The sequence below is a fragment of the Hemicordylus capensis genome, chromosome 4, assembly GCF_027244095.1.
Source record: "Hemicordylus capensis ecotype Gifberg chromosome 4, rHemCap1.1.pri, whole genome shotgun sequence".
NCBI classification, from domain to species: Eukaryota; Metazoa; Chordata; class Lepidosauria; order Squamata; family Cordylidae; genus Hemicordylus; species Hemicordylus capensis.
Window position 1 is genome coordinate 152,060,356 of NC_069660.1, and position 18,631 is coordinate 152,078,986.

At 44.0% G+C, this 18,631-nt stretch overlaps 1 protein-coding gene across 1 annotated transcript in view; it reads right to left on the reverse strand.

Annotated features, from left to right (window-relative positions):
* Positions 1-960: 960 nt before the first annotated feature.
* The window catches only part of LAMC2 (laminin subunit gamma 2), an 84,818-nt gene continuing 67,147 nt past the window's right edge, over positions 961-18,631 (reverse strand). The window contains exons 15-23 of the mRNA XM_053247721.1: positions 17,427-17,506; positions 16,178-16,315; positions 14,994-15,138; positions 13,466-13,615; positions 12,618-12,732; positions 7,754-7,953; positions 3,936-4,094; positions 3,741-3,840; positions 961-1,799 (exon numbers count right to left, since the gene is read on the reverse strand). Of these exons, the coding sequence (XP_053103696.1) occupies positions 1,549-1,799; positions 3,741-3,840; positions 3,936-4,094; positions 7,754-7,953; positions 12,618-12,732; positions 13,466-13,615; positions 14,994-15,138; positions 16,178-16,315; positions 17,427-17,506 (1,338 nt within the window). The 3' untranslated portion in view covers positions 961-1,548. The remainder of the gene's footprint in view (positions 1,800-3,740; positions 3,841-3,935; positions 4,095-7,753; positions 7,954-12,617; positions 12,733-13,465; positions 13,616-14,993; positions 15,139-16,177; positions 16,316-17,426; positions 17,507-18,631) is intronic.

The window sequence follows — 18,631 nt, forward strand, 5'->3', positions numbered from 1 at the left end:
GTCAGAAGCTGAACACAAGTCAACAATGTAATGCAAGCTGCAAAAAAGCTAATGTGTTTTTAGGCTGCATTAATAGAACCATGATTTCCAAATCCTGAGAAGCAATAGCTCCACTTTATCCCATATTGCTCAAACCATATCTGGAGAACTGTGCCCAGTACTCAGTGCCAGACTTTAAGAAAGATGTAGACATTTAAGAAAGATGTAGACAAATTTGAACAGGTTCAGAGGGCAACAAAGATGGTCAGTGGGGGCCTGGAAAACAAGCTCTATGGTGCCCCTGGTGGCGCAGTGGTAAAACTGCCGCCCTGTAACCAGAAGGTTACAAGTTCGATCCTGACCAGGGGCTCAAGGTTGACTCAGCCTTCCATCCTTCCGAGGTCGGTAAAATGAGTACCCAGAATGTTGGGGGCAATATGCTAAATCATTGTAAACCGCTTAGAGAGCTCCGGCTATAGAGCAGTATATAAATGTTATTGCTATTGCTATTGCTATAAGGAACTGGGTATGTTCAGCCTGCTGCGGGTGGATGGGTGGGGGCATGATAAGACTCTTGGAATACACAAAAGCCTGTTATGTGTAGATAAGACAAAAGACTCCTCTCTGCTGCTCCAGAGGGCAGGGCTAGATCTAATGGCATTAAGTTACAGGAGGGTAGTTTTCAGCTGAACATTAGGAGGAGCTCCTCAGCAGTAAAAGCCATTCAACAATGGGACCAGTTACCTGGAGGGACACTCTTCCTTACTCGAGGTCTTCAAGCAGAAACTCAACAGTATCTGTAGGGGATGCTCTTGTTTTGGATTTCCTGCATCAAGCAGCGGGCAGGACTAGATGGCCCCTCCAGTACTGTTTCTTAGAGAACTACAATTCCCAAGGGTGAAGGAAATACTGTTCGATCAACTGAAGCCTGGATTACAGATATACCCGAAGCTCCAAATGTATCTTACCCTTAATGTTATTTCCCCAAGAGGAAGTGACTATAGGACGGGGTAAGAGTGAAGAGGAATCTGTGGCAATGAAAAAGGTAACAGAGCATAATTAATTTGTCAGGACCGAACATTCATTGTGTTACACTAAATTGGCCTGAAGAAATCAGTAAAAGACAGGAGGCACGGGGGGGGGGGAGAGTAGGGAATTCAGTTTTGGCTACGAATTTTGGGAACCATCCACATACTGAGCCAGGACATCTCCAGGTATAGCCCCACATAATGGGGCTCTTGCATGCTGGGTTCTTTCTGGTCAGTTTCTTCATCTGTAATCTGGTCTTTTCCTGTTTGCACCCCAGGAATGGGACAACACCAATTGTTGGGTTTTTTTCCAGTTCGGGCGCAACCAATAGGTAATGGTTGTATCACAACCCATAACAACGCAACTGTTATCCCAGCCCAATGAACTGAACTTGAAAAGGATTTGTTCAGCAGAGTCACCTGCAGTCAGTTTTGGGAAGCTTGGTTCTCATATATTGCCCCAAGCCTAACCCTAATGCCACAACCAAGATCTGGCATCTAGACAATACATGGAAGTCTACTCCCACTGCTCCCAAAGGTGTTAAGGTCTCTCGATGGCTTGTACATTGTAGCACTTTGGGGGGAGATTATCACGGATGTCCTCCAGATTCTTGATATCGGCAAGAATCTCAGCAATGTTCCTCTCCAGTGTCTGGATCCGCAGTTTCTGCCGACTGGACGTTTCCTCCAGCTGCAACATCAGTTCTTTCAGTTGGTTGTTTTTTGTTCTGACCTTTCTGAGATTTGTTTCAAGCATGTCCACACCTTTCTCATCCACATCCTTGGGTTGGTCTGTATGAGATAGAAAAGGCAAGGAAAATAAGAGTTAAAGCAAACCTTTCCAAACACAAATCCCACATTACAACTTGCTGTCTAAATAGCTGCTCCACTATCCATGGACACTCAAGATTTTATCACATGGATTTCTCAACTTCTGGGAGCTGAGGGCTACTTTAAAAAAATAAAATTAAAATGGGATGCACACATCAGTCTTATAACAAAATAAGATCTGACTTTAGAGCCTGGAAGCGTAAGAATTATAAAGGACTACCCCCTGTATGTTTCTGTTTAAGAAACTGTTCTGAGCAGGCCTTCTGAATGGAAGGAGGCAAGGAGTAGTGACTCATGTAGAGATGCAACAGGCTGCTTCTTCTGCAGGCAAGTCATCTTATTGTGTCCCTGCAGGAGAGTGAATGAGCACCCAATGAAGATGAATTTCTCATCTCTAGTGGAGGCAGATTCTGAAGCTGGAAGAGTGTCAACTTAAACTGAGAAGTGTGGGGAGGTATGAATTTTTTTTTGCGGGGGGGATATATTTTTAGAAGAAATTCTGAATATAATAATCATATTTTAACTGTTATTGTTCTCAACAGAATACCCCCCCCCCAAACAAATTATGCAAAATTTTGTATCAGGAAGTATTTGTTTGTTTAATTGTTTGTTTATTGAAACTTCTTATATACTGCCTCCTCCAAAGACTCTAGGCGGTGAACAACAGACACACCAACAACAATCAATTAAAGAAAAAGTTATTCAAGGGCAAAGGCCTAGCGAAACAGGTGTGTTCTAAGAAGGGCCTTAAAAGCAGCCAGGGAGGGGGCTGAATGAATCTTGGGGGAAGAGTGTTCCAAAGAAGAGGGGCGGCCACAGAGAAGGCCCTCCTACATGCCCAGGCACGACGCACTACGCCAGGGCCTGGGTCACTAAGGGGGGCCAGCTGCAAAGACCTCACAGGATGGGATACAACTGGCCGAAAGAGGCGATCCCAGAGATATACAGGTGCTAAGCCTACAAGGGTTTTGTAGGTGAGAACCAGCACCTTGAATTGGACCTGGAAGCGAACAGGCAACCAGCAACTGTAAGAGAGGTGTGAGACTATCAAATCTACGGCCACCCATGAGGAGGTGAGCTGCTGCATTCTGGACAAGTTGAAGCTTCTGAATCATTTTCAAAGGCAACCCTAGGTAGAGTGCATTACAATAATCTAAATGAGAGGTAACAAAGGCATGAGTTACTGTTGCCAGGGCCTGCTGGTCATGGAAAGGCCATAACTGGCACACCAGCTGAAGCTGAGCAAAGGCACCCCTGGCCACAGCCTCCACCTGCTGTTCAAGCAGGAGCCGCAAGTCCAGGAGGACCCCCAGATCAAGAACTGTCTCTCTCAAGGATGCCAACAGATAAATCCACACACAGCAATTGGCCAGTTCGCAAACTGAACAAGAGCAACTCGGTCTTGGAGGGATTGAGCCTGAGCTTGTTTTGGCCCATCCAGGTCCTGACAGCCTCTAGGCACTGAGCCAGCACATGGATGGCATCACTTGCTTGGCCAGGGGTAGAGATATAAAGCTGAGTATCATCAGCATACTGATGAAAACTTACCCCAAGCCGATGGATAACCAAGCCCAGTGGCTTCATGTAGATGTTAAAGAGAATGGGAGCAAGGACCAAGCCCTGTGGAACCCCACAAGAAAGGGGCCAGGGTGCAGAACACTCACCCACAATTGACACCAACTGGAATCGCCCAGTGAGGTAGGACCAGAACCACTGAAGAACAGTGCCCCCAAGACCCAGCCCACTTAAGCACTCCAGAAGGATAGCACCGTCAATGGTATCAAAGGTATCAAGTGGTATGACTTTATTTCACACAAACAAGCAAATACTTCAGAATATATAACAGATTAAGATCATGCCAATTAATGCTTACAGCCCTCATAATGAAGTGTTATCTCTTACCCATCAGGCTCAAAACATCTTCCAGGGTGCTAAGCATTTCTTGGACAGCAATCCCAGCACTGACAGCACCTGCTTTAGCATTCTGGGACATCTGAACAGTCTGGAGAGATAATAACCACCAAAGGTATTAGGCAGTTTTCCCACCAACAGGTTTGTAAGAGTCCTTTTTATAGAAAGCAAAAAGTTAAAACTCACTTCCTGAGCCATGGTGGCATCTGTGTCAATCTCCAGTGCCTTGCTTTGCAACTCGCCTTCCATTTCTCTGGCCTCAAACTGCAAAGAGGTTATCCCCTTCTCCAGAGCTAGCACTCCATCTGCTGTCCTGTTTGCTTCCAAAGCCAGCCTCCCAATCTCCTGGGGAACCAAAGGCAACAAGCAGAGATTAAAATAAAATCAAGACAGTCGTGACGGATATTTGAAAGAACGGTCTCAATGGATTGATGTGCAGAGGCACTGAGCAACCAAAACACCTAGATTTCAGGAAATCACAAAAAAAGAGAGCAACAGGAAGTAGAAGTAACAGGGGAATAATGAAGACATCTCCCATGTTGGGTCTCACCAGATCCAGTTTGGACAGCATGCCATCCTGTTGCCATCACCCATTCATTCATTCAAAATGTGAGCATTAAATACAGATTAATAAACATAATTATAAGGTTAGATATAATCATATAATGCAACAAAGTTTTCAACAATTATTACAACATTTACTGCATCTTATAATCATCAAAATTAAACTCTGGTAAATCACAATATATAAAAAACATGTGCCACATCCAGAAGAGGAATGCGCCTTATGTCTCCAAAATCCAATAAATGCAGGCCAATTTTACATTAAACTGTTTTGTTGCTGTCTTCCCTCTATTAAACAAATCTAGTTTATGAGCTTATTAGAGCAAACAGTGGGCAACTTTATGTGATTGCTCCCCAGTCAGTAAGCTGGGAACCTCTGATTCCTAGCGAGTGCATGCTTCTGGCAGGCATGGCGTCTGACCCTATTCAAGTCTGGTTCCTGCACCAGATTCCCAAGACTCTTCACCCGCTTGTAACATACATTTGAAGTTGGGTGGAGAATCTTGCCAATCTGTCGACAGAACCAGACTTAGGAAGGTTCAGACATGCCCACCAGGAGCATGTACTCATGGGGAACCAGAGGTTCCTGGATTACTGGTTTGGAGGTGATTGTGTGAAGCCGCCCAGATTATTTTCCATTCTATCAGTGAAGGCACGATTGGCATTTTCCAGTGGTTGCATTAACAAAACCTTATGGCCACAAACATCTAAGATATTAACTTGCAGTAAGTGGCCAGGATATTTTTAGAATATGTTAACAGGTAGTTGTTAAAAAGCCAAGCAATAAATTAATTCCAGTGACCTTTTGAACAGACACATTAATTTTGCTCTAGAATTTTCTTGCCAAATCACGTCCACCACATGTGAAAATAATTTCCTACATCTTCCTTGCACTTCCAACAGTTGGGATTATAAGATGTCCTTTATGGAGCAGCAAGGGGATGAGATATCATTTACACATTAAAAAAATAAATCTCAAATCAGAATGCTGTGAAAAATAATTGCCATTGTACCCAGAATAATTGTACCCAGAATGTTGGGGGCAATATGCTAAATCATTGTAAACCGCTTAGAGAGCTCCGGCTATAGAGCGGTATATAAATGTAAGTGCTATTGCTATTGCTATTGCTATTAAGCCATAAACATTCTCATTCACCAAATGTAATTGGTCTGCCTGGATCTTGAGAGATACCAAAGGAGATATTTGACCAAGTTTTATCTTTCTGTTTATCCATTACGGTGCGATAGATAAACGAAACATTGGCAACAATGGGAATAGTACTGTGCAACTACCCAGATGCTGTTTTAAGTTGTTCTGCAGCTGCCTTGTTGGGTAACACCATCAGGGCTGTCTTTCATGTTGCACAACAGCCCCAGTGGGTACCTAACGCCAATGTTTCACTGCACAGAATGTTGGCTGTTATTTTTCTATTCCCTTTTAGTTCAGAGGTTCTCAAACTGTGGACTGGGGACCATCAGGTCCATCCAGGCAGTCCACAGGAAACAATGCAAAACAGTTAGAGAATATCTGTAATTTGTTCTGAAAATTTCCCCCCATTATATATGTTATGTGCTTTGATTTGCAGAACCAAAAAAAGTTTATTGAGTGGTCCACTGAGACCCCAAGCTACTTGCAAGTGATCTGTGAGAAGGGTTGGGTCAGTTTGGGTATTTCTGTTTTAGCTTTTTATTTAACAGAAACTCAAATTGATCACTATGGATCTATTTGGTTATCATAATCATAATCATTCATTCATTACAGTCCATGACCAGCCAGCAGTTACAATAATCAATAGTTACAGGCAAGATAACTTAAAATACTCCAATACTAAATAATACTGAATAATACTAACCTACCAACCCATCACCAGAATAATACCTTACATAAGGGTTAACCATTTGTTTCCTGATGTTACAAGCACTGGCACAAAATTTGGCCACACAGTAGGTAATCTCAGCATCAGAGTTAGAAAGGAGAAAATTTACATGAAAGTCTGGATAATGTAACAAAATTGGACCATATATTTGGTCAATATTGTATTCAATCTAATTGCCAATATGGAAACAAATATAATATAACTGACATCAACTAGTGAGATGGGTTTATAAGATGTTGCTAATGTCTAGGTTTCACTATTACTACTATATGTTCCTCGTTCCGTGTATCATGGACCTTACTAGTAATTAGTATCTCATTCATTACCTCTGACAAGGATTAAATAATTACATCAATTATATTGCACACCACAGAGAAACCGTTAGGCAAGAGCCTAATTGCTTTTAGCCTTTTTAAGGGGAAATGTGTACTTCTTGCTCTGTTTTAGGTTGTCCTGTCATTTTATCTACTTCATTTAACTTAAATTTCTTATCCTAAAATAAGGTTTTTATACCTACTATATTAAGGTGATCTTTTTTGGAAATACATTTTTAATTCATTTCTTATATGAGGATAACATCACTGACCGACATCCGGAGCAGCATAACGTGGGCACTACCAACCCAGCAGCATTGCAGCAGGTTCACAGCAAAGCATTCAGGGCCTGCCTGCCCGCTAGTTGAACTAGGCAGCCCCCTAGGGTGCCAAGTGGAGAGGGACACCAATGACATGCTCATGTGTGCACACTGGAGTCAGCCAGCCAGCCAGCCAGGTCAGGTGATGGGAATCACCTGCCCACCTGATGGAAAGCGCGTGCCCATGCGGGCAAAGCGGGTAGGGGAACACCAAAGCCAGGCTTCACCTGGGGTGCCCCGAATCCTTGGAATGGCCCTGGAAGCAGTGGTGGTCTTGTGCTTTGGCACAAAAGTGCAAATACTTTGAGTAGTGTGCCTGTACTGAAAAAGCACGAATTAGATAGGAAACACATCACTTAACCATCAATGGCATGTTTTCTAACTAGCGCATCCGGAGTGCAGGTGCACTACTCAAAGTATTTGCTCTCTTGCACAAAAGTGCAAGACTGCTGGTGCTTCACTATGAGCCTGTACCAGCATGGGTAGATTGGCACCCGCTGGGTTATCCTGCACTGGATGCCAGTCACTGGCCTAGGATTGCTGAGATGGTTGTGTGTCAGGCATGTTGAACAGGGTTGCACAACTTTGGCCCTCCTGCATATGTTGGCCTACAACTCCCATCATCCCTGTCTATTGGTCACTGTGGCTTGCGATGATGGGAGTTGTAGTACAATTACAGCTGGAGGACCAAAGCTGTGCTACACAAATGCCAAGTGTTGTTATTAAGAATAATTGCCCCTTTTTCTTTTCGTTTACACATTGTTTTAGATAACACAAGATAAACCAATCTGAGCATCTATGATCAGACTGAACTGAACACAGGTTCAAATGAACAAAACGAAACTTATGCAGCTGCCAGTCAAACCCTGAACCCCACGCCTTCTATGCCCCAGAGGTCCAGTAGTAGAAGCTTTTCCAATCCCCTATACCTGATCAATGCCTCCAGCAATCTCCCTTGCCTCCCCAGCCATTCTCCTGGCTGCCTCTGCTTCTGTAACTGCTGTGCCCAGGACGTCTTCTGCACGGCTTGCCTTTTCATTGGCACTGGCGACCAGGTTACTGATGAGAGGAAGCTTGAGCATCGCATCTTCAGCTTCTCTTTGCTTGTCACCCACTTGCAGATTAAACTCTAGAAACAGAAGGAAAAACCCCGTCTCAGAAAGGAGTCAAGAGCCAACTTGGCATAAACAGTTCCCCTGTTGGTGTCTGCAGCAGAGAGGAGAAACTCGAGTCACAAGAACACAGAGCTGCAGGAAAATGGGACATGACTTTATGGAATAATCAGCTTCCAGCAGTTGGGGTGTTAAAGAGGGCAGGGTCGAGGGAGGGGAGGGAGGAAGAAGAGTGCCAGGCAAAGCAGAATCTGCATCGTGTACTTGTAGCCATTAGCCAGCAGTCTGTAGTTTATTGATTGATTGCATTTATGCCTCCCTGTTACATAGCCCAATGAACCGAACCCTCAAGAGCAACTAACCAAAAAATAAAATTAAATTTAAAAACATCAATTTGTTTGCAATTAAAAAATAATATAATAAAAATAAAATCCAGCCCCAAACCATTTGAAAACAGTTTCAGATAAAATAACTCTTAACTCAGTTAATGAACATTAATCAGCTTCGCCCTCCAAATCCTGTGGGAATGAGAACAGATTTACTAGCTTTCAGAAGATGAGAACAGAACTGGCCTGGTGAAGCTATTACCGGACTCTCTTGCTACTCCAGTTTTGTGTGCTTCAGTGTGCCCCACAAACCAGAAACACAGCCATTTTCCTAGCCTGCTTGGAAGAGAAGCTTTTATTAATTGCAGGTCGTTCTGATAAGGCATTTCCCATGATGTAATCCGCTTACTGCAAGACTTTGATGAACTAAGGAGATGCCCCTCTGCCTGCATCTGAGCATATACAGAGATTCAGGGCAGTCCTAAATCAGAGGTACAAAAGAAACAAAAAGGCAAAGGGATGCTTCCTTCACTAAGAGCCTCCGTTGATAAGAGGTCTCAAGGATAAATTGCTCACATCTTTTTACTCCCCCTTTTCTGTTTTAACAAGATTCGGTGAGTAATGTCAGAAAGTGAGATGCCTCCCCCTCCCATTTCTATTCAGATTAATACTTTCAGCAGTCACCTATGAAGCAATTCTTTCATTTATGAAGCATACAGGAGGCAACACCTAGCCTGATCAACACTAAAAATCCATACCTCATATGGAGCAAAATCCCAAAATATTGATTTCCCCCTTCCAAGCTTAATCAATCTCCCCACCCCCCCACCCCCGCCACCAGCCTGTACTATGCCATGGTGAATGTGTTTTTAGGAGCCACCTAAGCCATCTCCAGTGAGTCTGCCAAACTCCTTATGGGAAGATCATCATTAGCAAGCTTGCTAGGTGCTAATCCATTGCTTTTCATTTTCTGTAGCCCTATTACCCCTCAATAAAGCAACGCTGTTTTCAACACACATGTCCATGCTCTCTTTCCCCAGAGCTCCCGCACCGCGATCAACATCCCCAGGTACTTTGACGTTAATATAGTTGTGGACTGGTCTGCCACCATTTGAAGCTAATTTCCCCCACTTTGAGCCAAACGCAGTCATGAAGGGCAATTACTACCACACTTCAGAGCAGACCTGTTGCCAAAGCTTTCCTGGGAAGAGAATTCTAGTCAGAGGGTGCTGCCATTTTGGAAAGCCCTTGCTGCTTGTACCTACCAATCTGATCTCAGATCCAATTCAAAGCAAGGCCTCGACCAAACTGCACCCCTCAGTTCAGTGTGTAGTTTGCCCCCCCCCTGCTTCAAAGTTAAATTGCAGATGCAGGGGATAGCAATCAGGACTATGGTACTTAGGGATGAGATATTTAACTTTCCCTGCTATTAAAATGAAGCATTTCTGCCCTTAAAATTGTGCTCCTGAAACAGCCATAGCCCTGGGAAGGATGTTTCTATTGGCACTAATGGAAGCTCCCCTCCTAGAGCTAACAGTGGCTTTGGAGGCACAGTTTTCATCAGAATCAGAATTTTCCTAACAATTTTCATCAGGATGGGTTAAATAACCCCCTCGTTATGTGATGCGGTCCTGATCATAATCACCCCTTTCAAGGGTGCTATTTAACATTTAAAAACAACACATGGCAAAACATGTAGGGCCAAACTGTACGTTTACCACAACACATAGTTTGGCACATAGTGTGGGGGGAGGGATGCACCCACTAACCTTGCCAGAGCATTTGAAAAATGAAACACAAAAAAGAGAGGAGAGGTGATTCCCAAGATCACTATTAAATTAATGAGCAATCACTGCAGTAATGTCAACATACTCTCAGGACAATAAAGACATATTTCTCTATTTACAGTAATGCAAATATATGACAATGTGCAACAACAGAATGACAGTGTGTATAATGAAGCTCAAAAAAGAAACAGAAAAGAACATATTTGAAAACAGTGGCAGCTGGTGGACTCTGAACATTGTGGGGGCAGGGTAGGTATTGGTCCCTGAAAAAAATCGATGATTTATTTATATTTACATCTATATCTTGCTCTTCCTCCAAGAAGCCCAGAGCAGTGTATATATTTGCGTTTCTTCCCAAAACAACCCTGAAAGCTAGGTTAGGCTGAGAGGAGAGTGACTGGCCCAGTCACCCAATTGTTTCATGGCAGAATCGGATTTGAACTCAAGTCTCCCTGGTCCTAGCCCAACACGTTAACCACTACACCATGCTGACTCTCTCATGAGTGTGTCAGAAGAGGAGCAGGACATGCATGAAGTAGAAGCAATTCCAAGGGACTTTAGAACTGCAGGCCATGCCAAGCATGGTTTCATCAACAGACTAGCCCCTTACAGCACTCGCTTGCTCTTAGTCAGGCTCCTCCCCTATTGGTGTCCATCTCATAAGCCATGGCTGGGTGCAGGGTATACAACACCACCGTGCCTACAAAACCAGAACAAATACACAGTCCTGCCATCCACCCCCAAAGCAAAGGAGGGGCTGGGATAGAAGAGGGGGAGGCTTCAGACTGACTCCTTGCTCACTGGTGGCTTTCAACAGATCAGCCTCTTTTTTGGCTTCCTCAACTGTCTGTCCTGCCTGGGGTCTGTTTCTTATTAGAGGAATATCAACAGGCAGCACTTCCCAGGCAGCTCTCCCCAAACCAAGAATTCAAAGTCCCCCATAGTTTCACACACACACACACACACACACACACACACACACACACACACACACACACACACCAGATTCCCCCTCTATATTGCCCTTCAAATCTCCATAAAATTAAAATTCATCTGAACAGCTCTTTCCTACTCATTCCTGTTGCCTCAACACCACAATCCCCCCACCTTTCCCCCATTCCACTTTTTTCATTCCAGTTCTTTCAAGTCATCAGTAGCACCACCTCCGGCTGTATTCCTATGTTTTTCTACATAGGAAGCTTCCTTATACTGAGTCAGACTACTAGTCCATCGAGTTCTATATTGTCTACATAGACTGGCAGCAGTTTCTCCAAGGTTACAGGAACGAGTCCTCTCAGCCCTATCTGGAGATGCCGGGGAGAGAATTTGGACTCAGATCCTCTTCCTAAAGTGGCTCCGTTCCCTAAGGGGAATATCTTGCAGTGCTCACTTGTAGTCTCCCATTCAAATATAAACCTAGCCAGGCCCTGCTTAGCAAATGGAACAATTGCAGAGGCCAGGTAGAAGGGAAATGTGCTTTTCCAGGACTGCCTTGCCTCTGAAGAGCAACACCCAGCAGCAAGCAGCCCCTCACCTCTTCTCTCTGCAAGTATTTTTTTCACACAACACATAAGCAACTTGTGGAATTCTCTGCCACAAGATGTGGTGACAGTCAACAACCTGGTTGGCTTTAAGAGGGGTTCGGATAACTTCATGGAGGAGAGGTCTATCAACGGCTACTAGTCGGAAGGAGTACCAGTTGTAGAGGAGTAACAGCAGGAGAGAGGTCATGCCCTCAACTGCTGCCTGTGGGCTTCCAGTGGCATCTGGTGGGCCACTGTGTGAAACAGGAAGCTGGACTAGATGGGCCTTGGGCCTGGTCCAGCAGGGCTGTTCTTATGTTCTGTTCTCTGCTCCCACCTCTAAGGAGTGCTGATTGGTTGCACTTCTATTCCTATATTCTCTGATTGGCTAGAGCTCCATCTGGCCCCACCCCAATGGTAATCAAAATGGCAGCTTTTGATCGGCTAGCATTGCTAAATGGGCGGTGCCTAACTATGCTATCAATGATGTTTGAAGCAATCTCAAAGGCACAGAGGAAAAGAATCAGTGAGGGAAGAAAAACTAAATGCAGGTGGGGCTGGAGAGGAAACGGGAGGGGTGAGGGAGCTTGGGGAAGGGGGTCTGAACAATAGGGTGTGCAATGCCCACCTGCCCTAATGGACTGGCCTCCCTTGTTTGAAAAGGAGTAGTCTTCAAAAGGGAACGGGGGTGGAACTTCTTTGACTGCTTTGGTTGCCGGCTACTTGTCTTTAGTTCAAAGTCTTAAACAAGTTCTCATCTCAATGGAATCATGGTTTGATTGCCCACACTTCTCCTTCTGCTACTATATCAGTCCTTTACAAAATACCCAAATTGTGCCAACACCCAAATGACAGATCCAAAACAGAGCACACAGATCGAATTTCTCTAACATATCCATATTTCATTTATTTTCTTTATTAACCCTATTTCGTTGCAAAACTTGCTTTACACAACTGATTTGTTTTTGTTTTTGTTTTTACTTCTGATCATGTCGTGGCTGTTTCTACAGCTAGGTCCAAATCCAGCAGTTCTTAAGCAACTCACCTCTCAGATTCTTCAGGATGCCTTTAACTTCATCAAAAGTGGCATTACCAGCACTCAGCGCCTGCTGAGCTCTGCTCTTGGCAAGGTTGACACGAGACAACATTTGGACTGACACCTACAAGGCAGCAGACAGGAGAGCAAATGAGAATACAGGCCCACTTTGAGGAGCTGGCCTTCAGCAACCATGCTAGCTGGAAGAGGATTTGCCTTCAGTAGAATCCCAGAGGGGGTTCACTACAATTCATAAAACCTGGCCCTATTTGTCTGGTTGATTCTGTGCAGATTCCATACAGACATGAATGATGGCCTCTATTAGAAAATCTCTGCATTGACTCACATGTTACACAATGTTACAGTCACAGGAGGATGTTGCAGTAGCACAACATTCATGCGCTAAAGAGTCCCCTATGCCAGAAGCTCACATTGCTGGGTAGTGTTTCCACTTGCACAACTACAACAGTGCAAGAAATAAGGCAGCAGTAACAAATGTGCAACCTGTGCACTTGCACAAGAGCAGTTAGCAGTCCAAGCTGTACTTGTGCAAGATAAGTTGCACAATTGTGTTGCTTGCGCATTTGGACATGGCACCTTTATGGTATCTTCTTGCACTACCTGGCTTCCACCAGGGTAATATGTCAGTAATTGTAATTAAACAAAACAAAAAACAGAGTATGCGGCTAGTCTCCATATGGAGAGAGAGAAAAACTCCTTCACATGGAATAACTTGGAAACCCAGGGATAGCTAGGTGGAGTAAGTAATCCATGCTGAAGGAGAAACAATCTAATTGGAGCCTGCCAACTCATTGCCTAACCATGTTTCCCAGTTTATTAACATGGATGCACTTTACCAGTCTGTCAGTTTGTCCTTTTTCCATCAGCTCTTTGATTTCTTTCTCCCAATTCCCTGTGTTGCTCTGTAGCCGTCTGTACTCCGCCATGTATGTTTCCACCATGCCCATTAAAGAGTCTGCTTTCTGCCGGAGCTGACTGGCTGTTTCCTGAGACATCAAAAGAGGGGGAGGGGGGAAACACAACTTTGCTTAGAACCCCTCAGGGTCGTAAGAACTGGTCTCTCTCCACCATCTCCCTTATCTATTAGGTTCCCCAGCTGGTTGCGGCTTGAAAAGGTTCTACTATTTCAATAGTATCAAGAGGCCAGATTTAGGAAAGTGCAGCTCTTGACGCAATACTACACTGGTTCAGATAATGGGACAATCACAAGGTAGGAAGGGAAACTGCTTTATTCAGCCTTAGTGAAGGGCAGAAAGAAAGAAAGAAAGAAAGAAAGAAAGAAAGAAAGAAAGAAAGAAAGAAAGAAAGAAAGAAAGAAAGAAAGAAAGAAAGAAAGAAAGAAAGAACTCCTTGCTTATATGGAAGAAAATGGTGAGACACAAAAGAAAGATAGTTGGAGACAGGAAAATTTAGGGTTGTTCATCCTTGTGCCAGGAAGTGAAAAATCAAAGGTTGCTCTCCAAATAATTTTTACAAGTGAATACAATTAACTGCATGCTTAGGGGGCGGGTGGCAGCTGATTAGTTTGCTTGCTTTATACTTGGATCCAGTATTGTAACAGATGGTGGCTGTGTGTTTGTGCGCGTGTGCACATGTGTGTGTATGTTGTAAAACATGATAGGAGGTACTATTTTTAAAAAAAAAGATGGCAAGGCAATGGCATGTTCAGTGTTATGTCTAGTTTTATCAATAGCAGTGGTGGTAGTGGTGAGAAATAGCAGTGGAGGGGACACACAACTCTCAGTCCTCAAACAATGGAGCCTTTCATAGATATATAAATCTCAACAGACCTAAGTGTTAGAAATTAACTTTAAAAAAGACAAAAACCCTTGAGATTCTCAGGAATCCATATTTTCTCTGGCCTAGCTCTTAGCAGCAAACTATATGTTGTATGGGAGATCCATGAGTGGGTCCTCCATTTTGTTTTTTTAAACCTGAAAATGCAGCCACTGGGGGAAGGGCGGCAGTTCATTTGAGCAGTTTATTTCTGAATCAAAAATAAATCACACTCTCCAAGCTGCTGTTGGCTCTCCTAGGGGAAAATATTGATACCTGGTGTCTTGCCATGTCACTGCACTGCTATGGAACTGCTTATTCACTTTTTCTTTTGACCCTGAGGATTGGCAGTAGTAGGGGAGAGCACAAATAAATTTGGTCTGGGGGGCACCTGATGCTGACCCCCAATGGTCCAAAATTCTGTGAGAAATATCATCATGCATTTGTCGACAAACTTCCCTAGAAACAGCTTTATTCTTCCCCTTTGAAGGCATAGGAGAGGGAAAGGCATGGCAGAAAGCAACTATTGCATTAAATGAAGGAAGGTTATTACTAAGTCTTGGAGCAAACATACAAAAGATTCCTCACCTGAAAGAAGCTTGTGTCAACCTTTGGTAAATAACCCAGGGAGCCCATTACCAGCTGGCTTCCCTGATAGGCCTTGTCAGCATTAGAAGCAACTCTGTTGGCATCAGCCTCCAACTCACTTGATAGCAACTTTACCTCATCATATCTGAAATGAGAAGACAATTTTGAGCCTAGAAGTGAGAGACGTCCCCACCCCACTGCCCACCCCCAGTGACCAGATCATATCACTCAGGGAAGATAGGCCAGGGAGAGTGAAGCAAGCTTTCCTTCCGGCTGTTCCATCTGCCATAGCTATTTCTGGCCAGGACAGCAATATGTGCCCTGATTCCTATGAACAAACTGGAGAGCTTTGCAAAGATCATTTACAGTGGTTATACCAAAGGATACCAACTGAACATTACTGATATCATTATCATTCATAAAAAGCCCAGTTTTCTATAAACATATCACTCCATTGACCTAATCAGATACAGTTTATTAGGTTTGACAGCCAGATAAACTATTTCATGACATTCTGTAATCCTTGAGGCAGTGAGGATGAGATTTTCCAATTAACTTAGCAGCACGGTTAACAATAAACTCATGATCACACTTTTCATCTTTTCTGTTTAGGTCCTACAAAACAATAATTAATGGGGCCATGGGGAGTTCATCATCCTGTCTACTAGGAATAATCTCTTCCCATGACCAAAGCCAGTTCCCACCATCCCGTCACACTCTAGCATGACCAAGAAACAGGTCACGCCTATGCATCTAGGAGCAGACCTGATTCCTGATTCAGGATGGAGTCACCAGAAGCAGGAAGCGACTTTGACATTGCTCCAGTGGTATCGCCAGAGCAGTACGCTCTGCTTTACTCTTGTCCACAAAAGTGAATGGTTGCCTTGACTTTTACGGAGAAATGTGGATATGGTTGGGGTGAGGGGAAAAACCATCCCTGCCCTTGACACTGGGTGGCCCAATCATCACAAAGTCAAGGGTCCCTCAGAGGGATGCAACATGTCCATCCACACACAAGATCTCTATCACAATGATGGGCATTCTGCTAGTAATTGATATCATTGTACATTTGTGATGATTAGCTGATGATTATTATTAGGCATGGAGTGAATGGAGTGGGGATGGGGAGCAACAATCTGTACCCCGAACAAAGCTGAGTGCAAACAAGCACCGTTTGAACCTACTTTTTGTGGAGCCCTTCCACAGAGTTTGCCAGGGTGCCTCCCCCGCTTGCAGCTGACTGCACCAACACCAGGGCCTGTTTTGAAGCATCCTCAGCTGCCCTGCTGGCTTGCTCAATCGTATCTGCCAGCTGCATGTGGCTGAAAGGCAAAAAGAGATGGTCTGAGGAAACAGTCAGCAGAGACAGAAAGTCTGATGCATGGTCACCATCCCTTCCTTTTGGTCTTTAACCCAAAGGCAATGACACAACCTGAGCTGGTCCTGTGGTAGCAAGCATTACTTGTCCCCTTAGCTAAGCAGGTTCTGCCCTGGTTGCATATGAAAGGGAGACTGGAAGTGTGAGCACATTCTCCTCAGGGGATGGAGCCGCTCTGGGAAGAGCAGAAGGCTCCAAGTTCCCCCCCTGGCTTCTCCAAGATAGGGCTGAGAGAGATTCCTGCCTGCAACCTTGGAGAAACCACTGCCAGTCTGTTTAGACAATACTGAGTGAGATGGACCAATGGTCTGACTCAGTATATGGCAGCTTCCTATGTTCCTATAACCTCCAAGATACTCTGTGTCCAGTTAACTATGGGGACATTCAGGCTGACATTTTGTTTATTTGGGATTTTTGTAGTCTGTCTAGACCTAGAAACTGTGGGGGATGCACCCTAAGTTGAACACAGAAAGCTTATTTACTTGTATAAACTATGCTCTTACAATGCTGTGATCACCGAATGTGGGAGTCATTAAAGGATTTCTGCCAAAAAATATCAATGCCACCAGAAAGTCAAGGCCTAGTATCTGACAGCCACTGCCACAGGAAGGATCAAGCAGCAAAAAGGACCCTAAACCTGCCTTTACCTGGAAAAAGGAGAAGTCTCCAGATCTGAAAGTAGGTGCAGGCTTCTACCTTGTTCCCAATGTTTTCTCTCCACAGCACATAATCTTCCACTCCCCATTTTGCTCTCAGACGTTACCACCACCACCACCACCACCACCACTATTCAGACTTCTGTCCTTTGTACAGAAGTGCAAATAAGGAAACCTCAGACAACTTCTCTATTTAAATAACATGCTTTAGTTATCAAATCTGCTAGTTCTGATTATAAAATCAATGCCCTTAAAATATATATATATTTTTTTAAAAGATCACTGATGTTTTCTGTTTGGTTATGTGAGGCAGACTTCAAAGACAAATCTCTCAACAAGGAATCAAGATTGGGCCAATGGGCAGACGTAAGTGGCCAGTGAAGACAATGATCAACTCACCTGTTTGCTAACTTCATGGCTTCTTGGGCCAGGATTAAAAAACGGTTTGAACCTCCAGGAAGGCCTGGAGATGGAATAATCTGAGCATGAAAAAAGAGAAAAGTCAAGTCCTGCTTCCAGGGAGCAGACAACATTATGCTGAGCGACATCCTGAGGCTCTACACCCTTTGCTATCTGCCTGTGCACTGTTGGGCCAAACAAATACTGTCGACGCATCAAGGCAATCGACTTCTCACAAAGAATCTGTAGCAACACAAAAGATGTCGTCACGACTTCCTCACAGCTTCCTCACACCACTTCCTCAGAGGAACAGCTAAAGGATTAGTCACCAAATTCTAAGCCATGGATAATTTGGAAAATTTTACAGCAGAGAACACTTCAGCAACTGTTTCAGGTAATTGTAGTATAGCAGAAGCACCAGTTCACTGGAATGCTAATATAATGATTAATCCGGTACTGTGCTCTTCTTCCCTTTCTCTGGTTTATTGGCAGTCGAAGGTAGGGACAAACCCAGTGGCTGGAGGCCACACTCACACAAGAGATCTGCATTGCATAGCTCACTCCTTTTGTAGGGCAAAACTGATCATCAAAGTGTCATGGTTGGTGCATCTGGGGGGGGGGGCAAGGAGGGCCAAGCACCCCTAGGCAAATAGCTTGCCCCTCTGCAGTTGCCCCCTCCCTAGATCCCTGTGGTAACTTGAAGGACAACCATGGATTACAGATTCAGAATACATTTATTTATTTTCATTATAAATAAAAATAATCAATACAGATAAAGAGCAGTTCCTCACAGGCACACTTCCAAATTTCTGTTTAAGTTTAGTTTTTAAGTATGAATATGAAATACACCTTTATTTTTCTTCCAGAAATCTAACACATGCAACAAAGTTCACACCCCAATGAATTTAGTCCCTTCTGTGTCCCCTTCCCAGGTTTTTTTAGCCTACTTTCCAGTAGGCTTATGAGATCACCCGGCATTCTGTGTGTGTGTCCCACCACCCTATCAACTTCACGCCTGGACCAATATAAACCAAATAAGGTACAGCTGTAGGGACACATTGGGATGCCCTAATGGCATGGTGTGTGATGATGTCATCCACTCTAATTCAAAATGGGGGCCGCATGAACATCTGAGACACAAGCAGGCTAATTTGTGGACTTCCTAACCCATTTGAACCAAATTGGGTACAGTTGCAGTGAGTGAC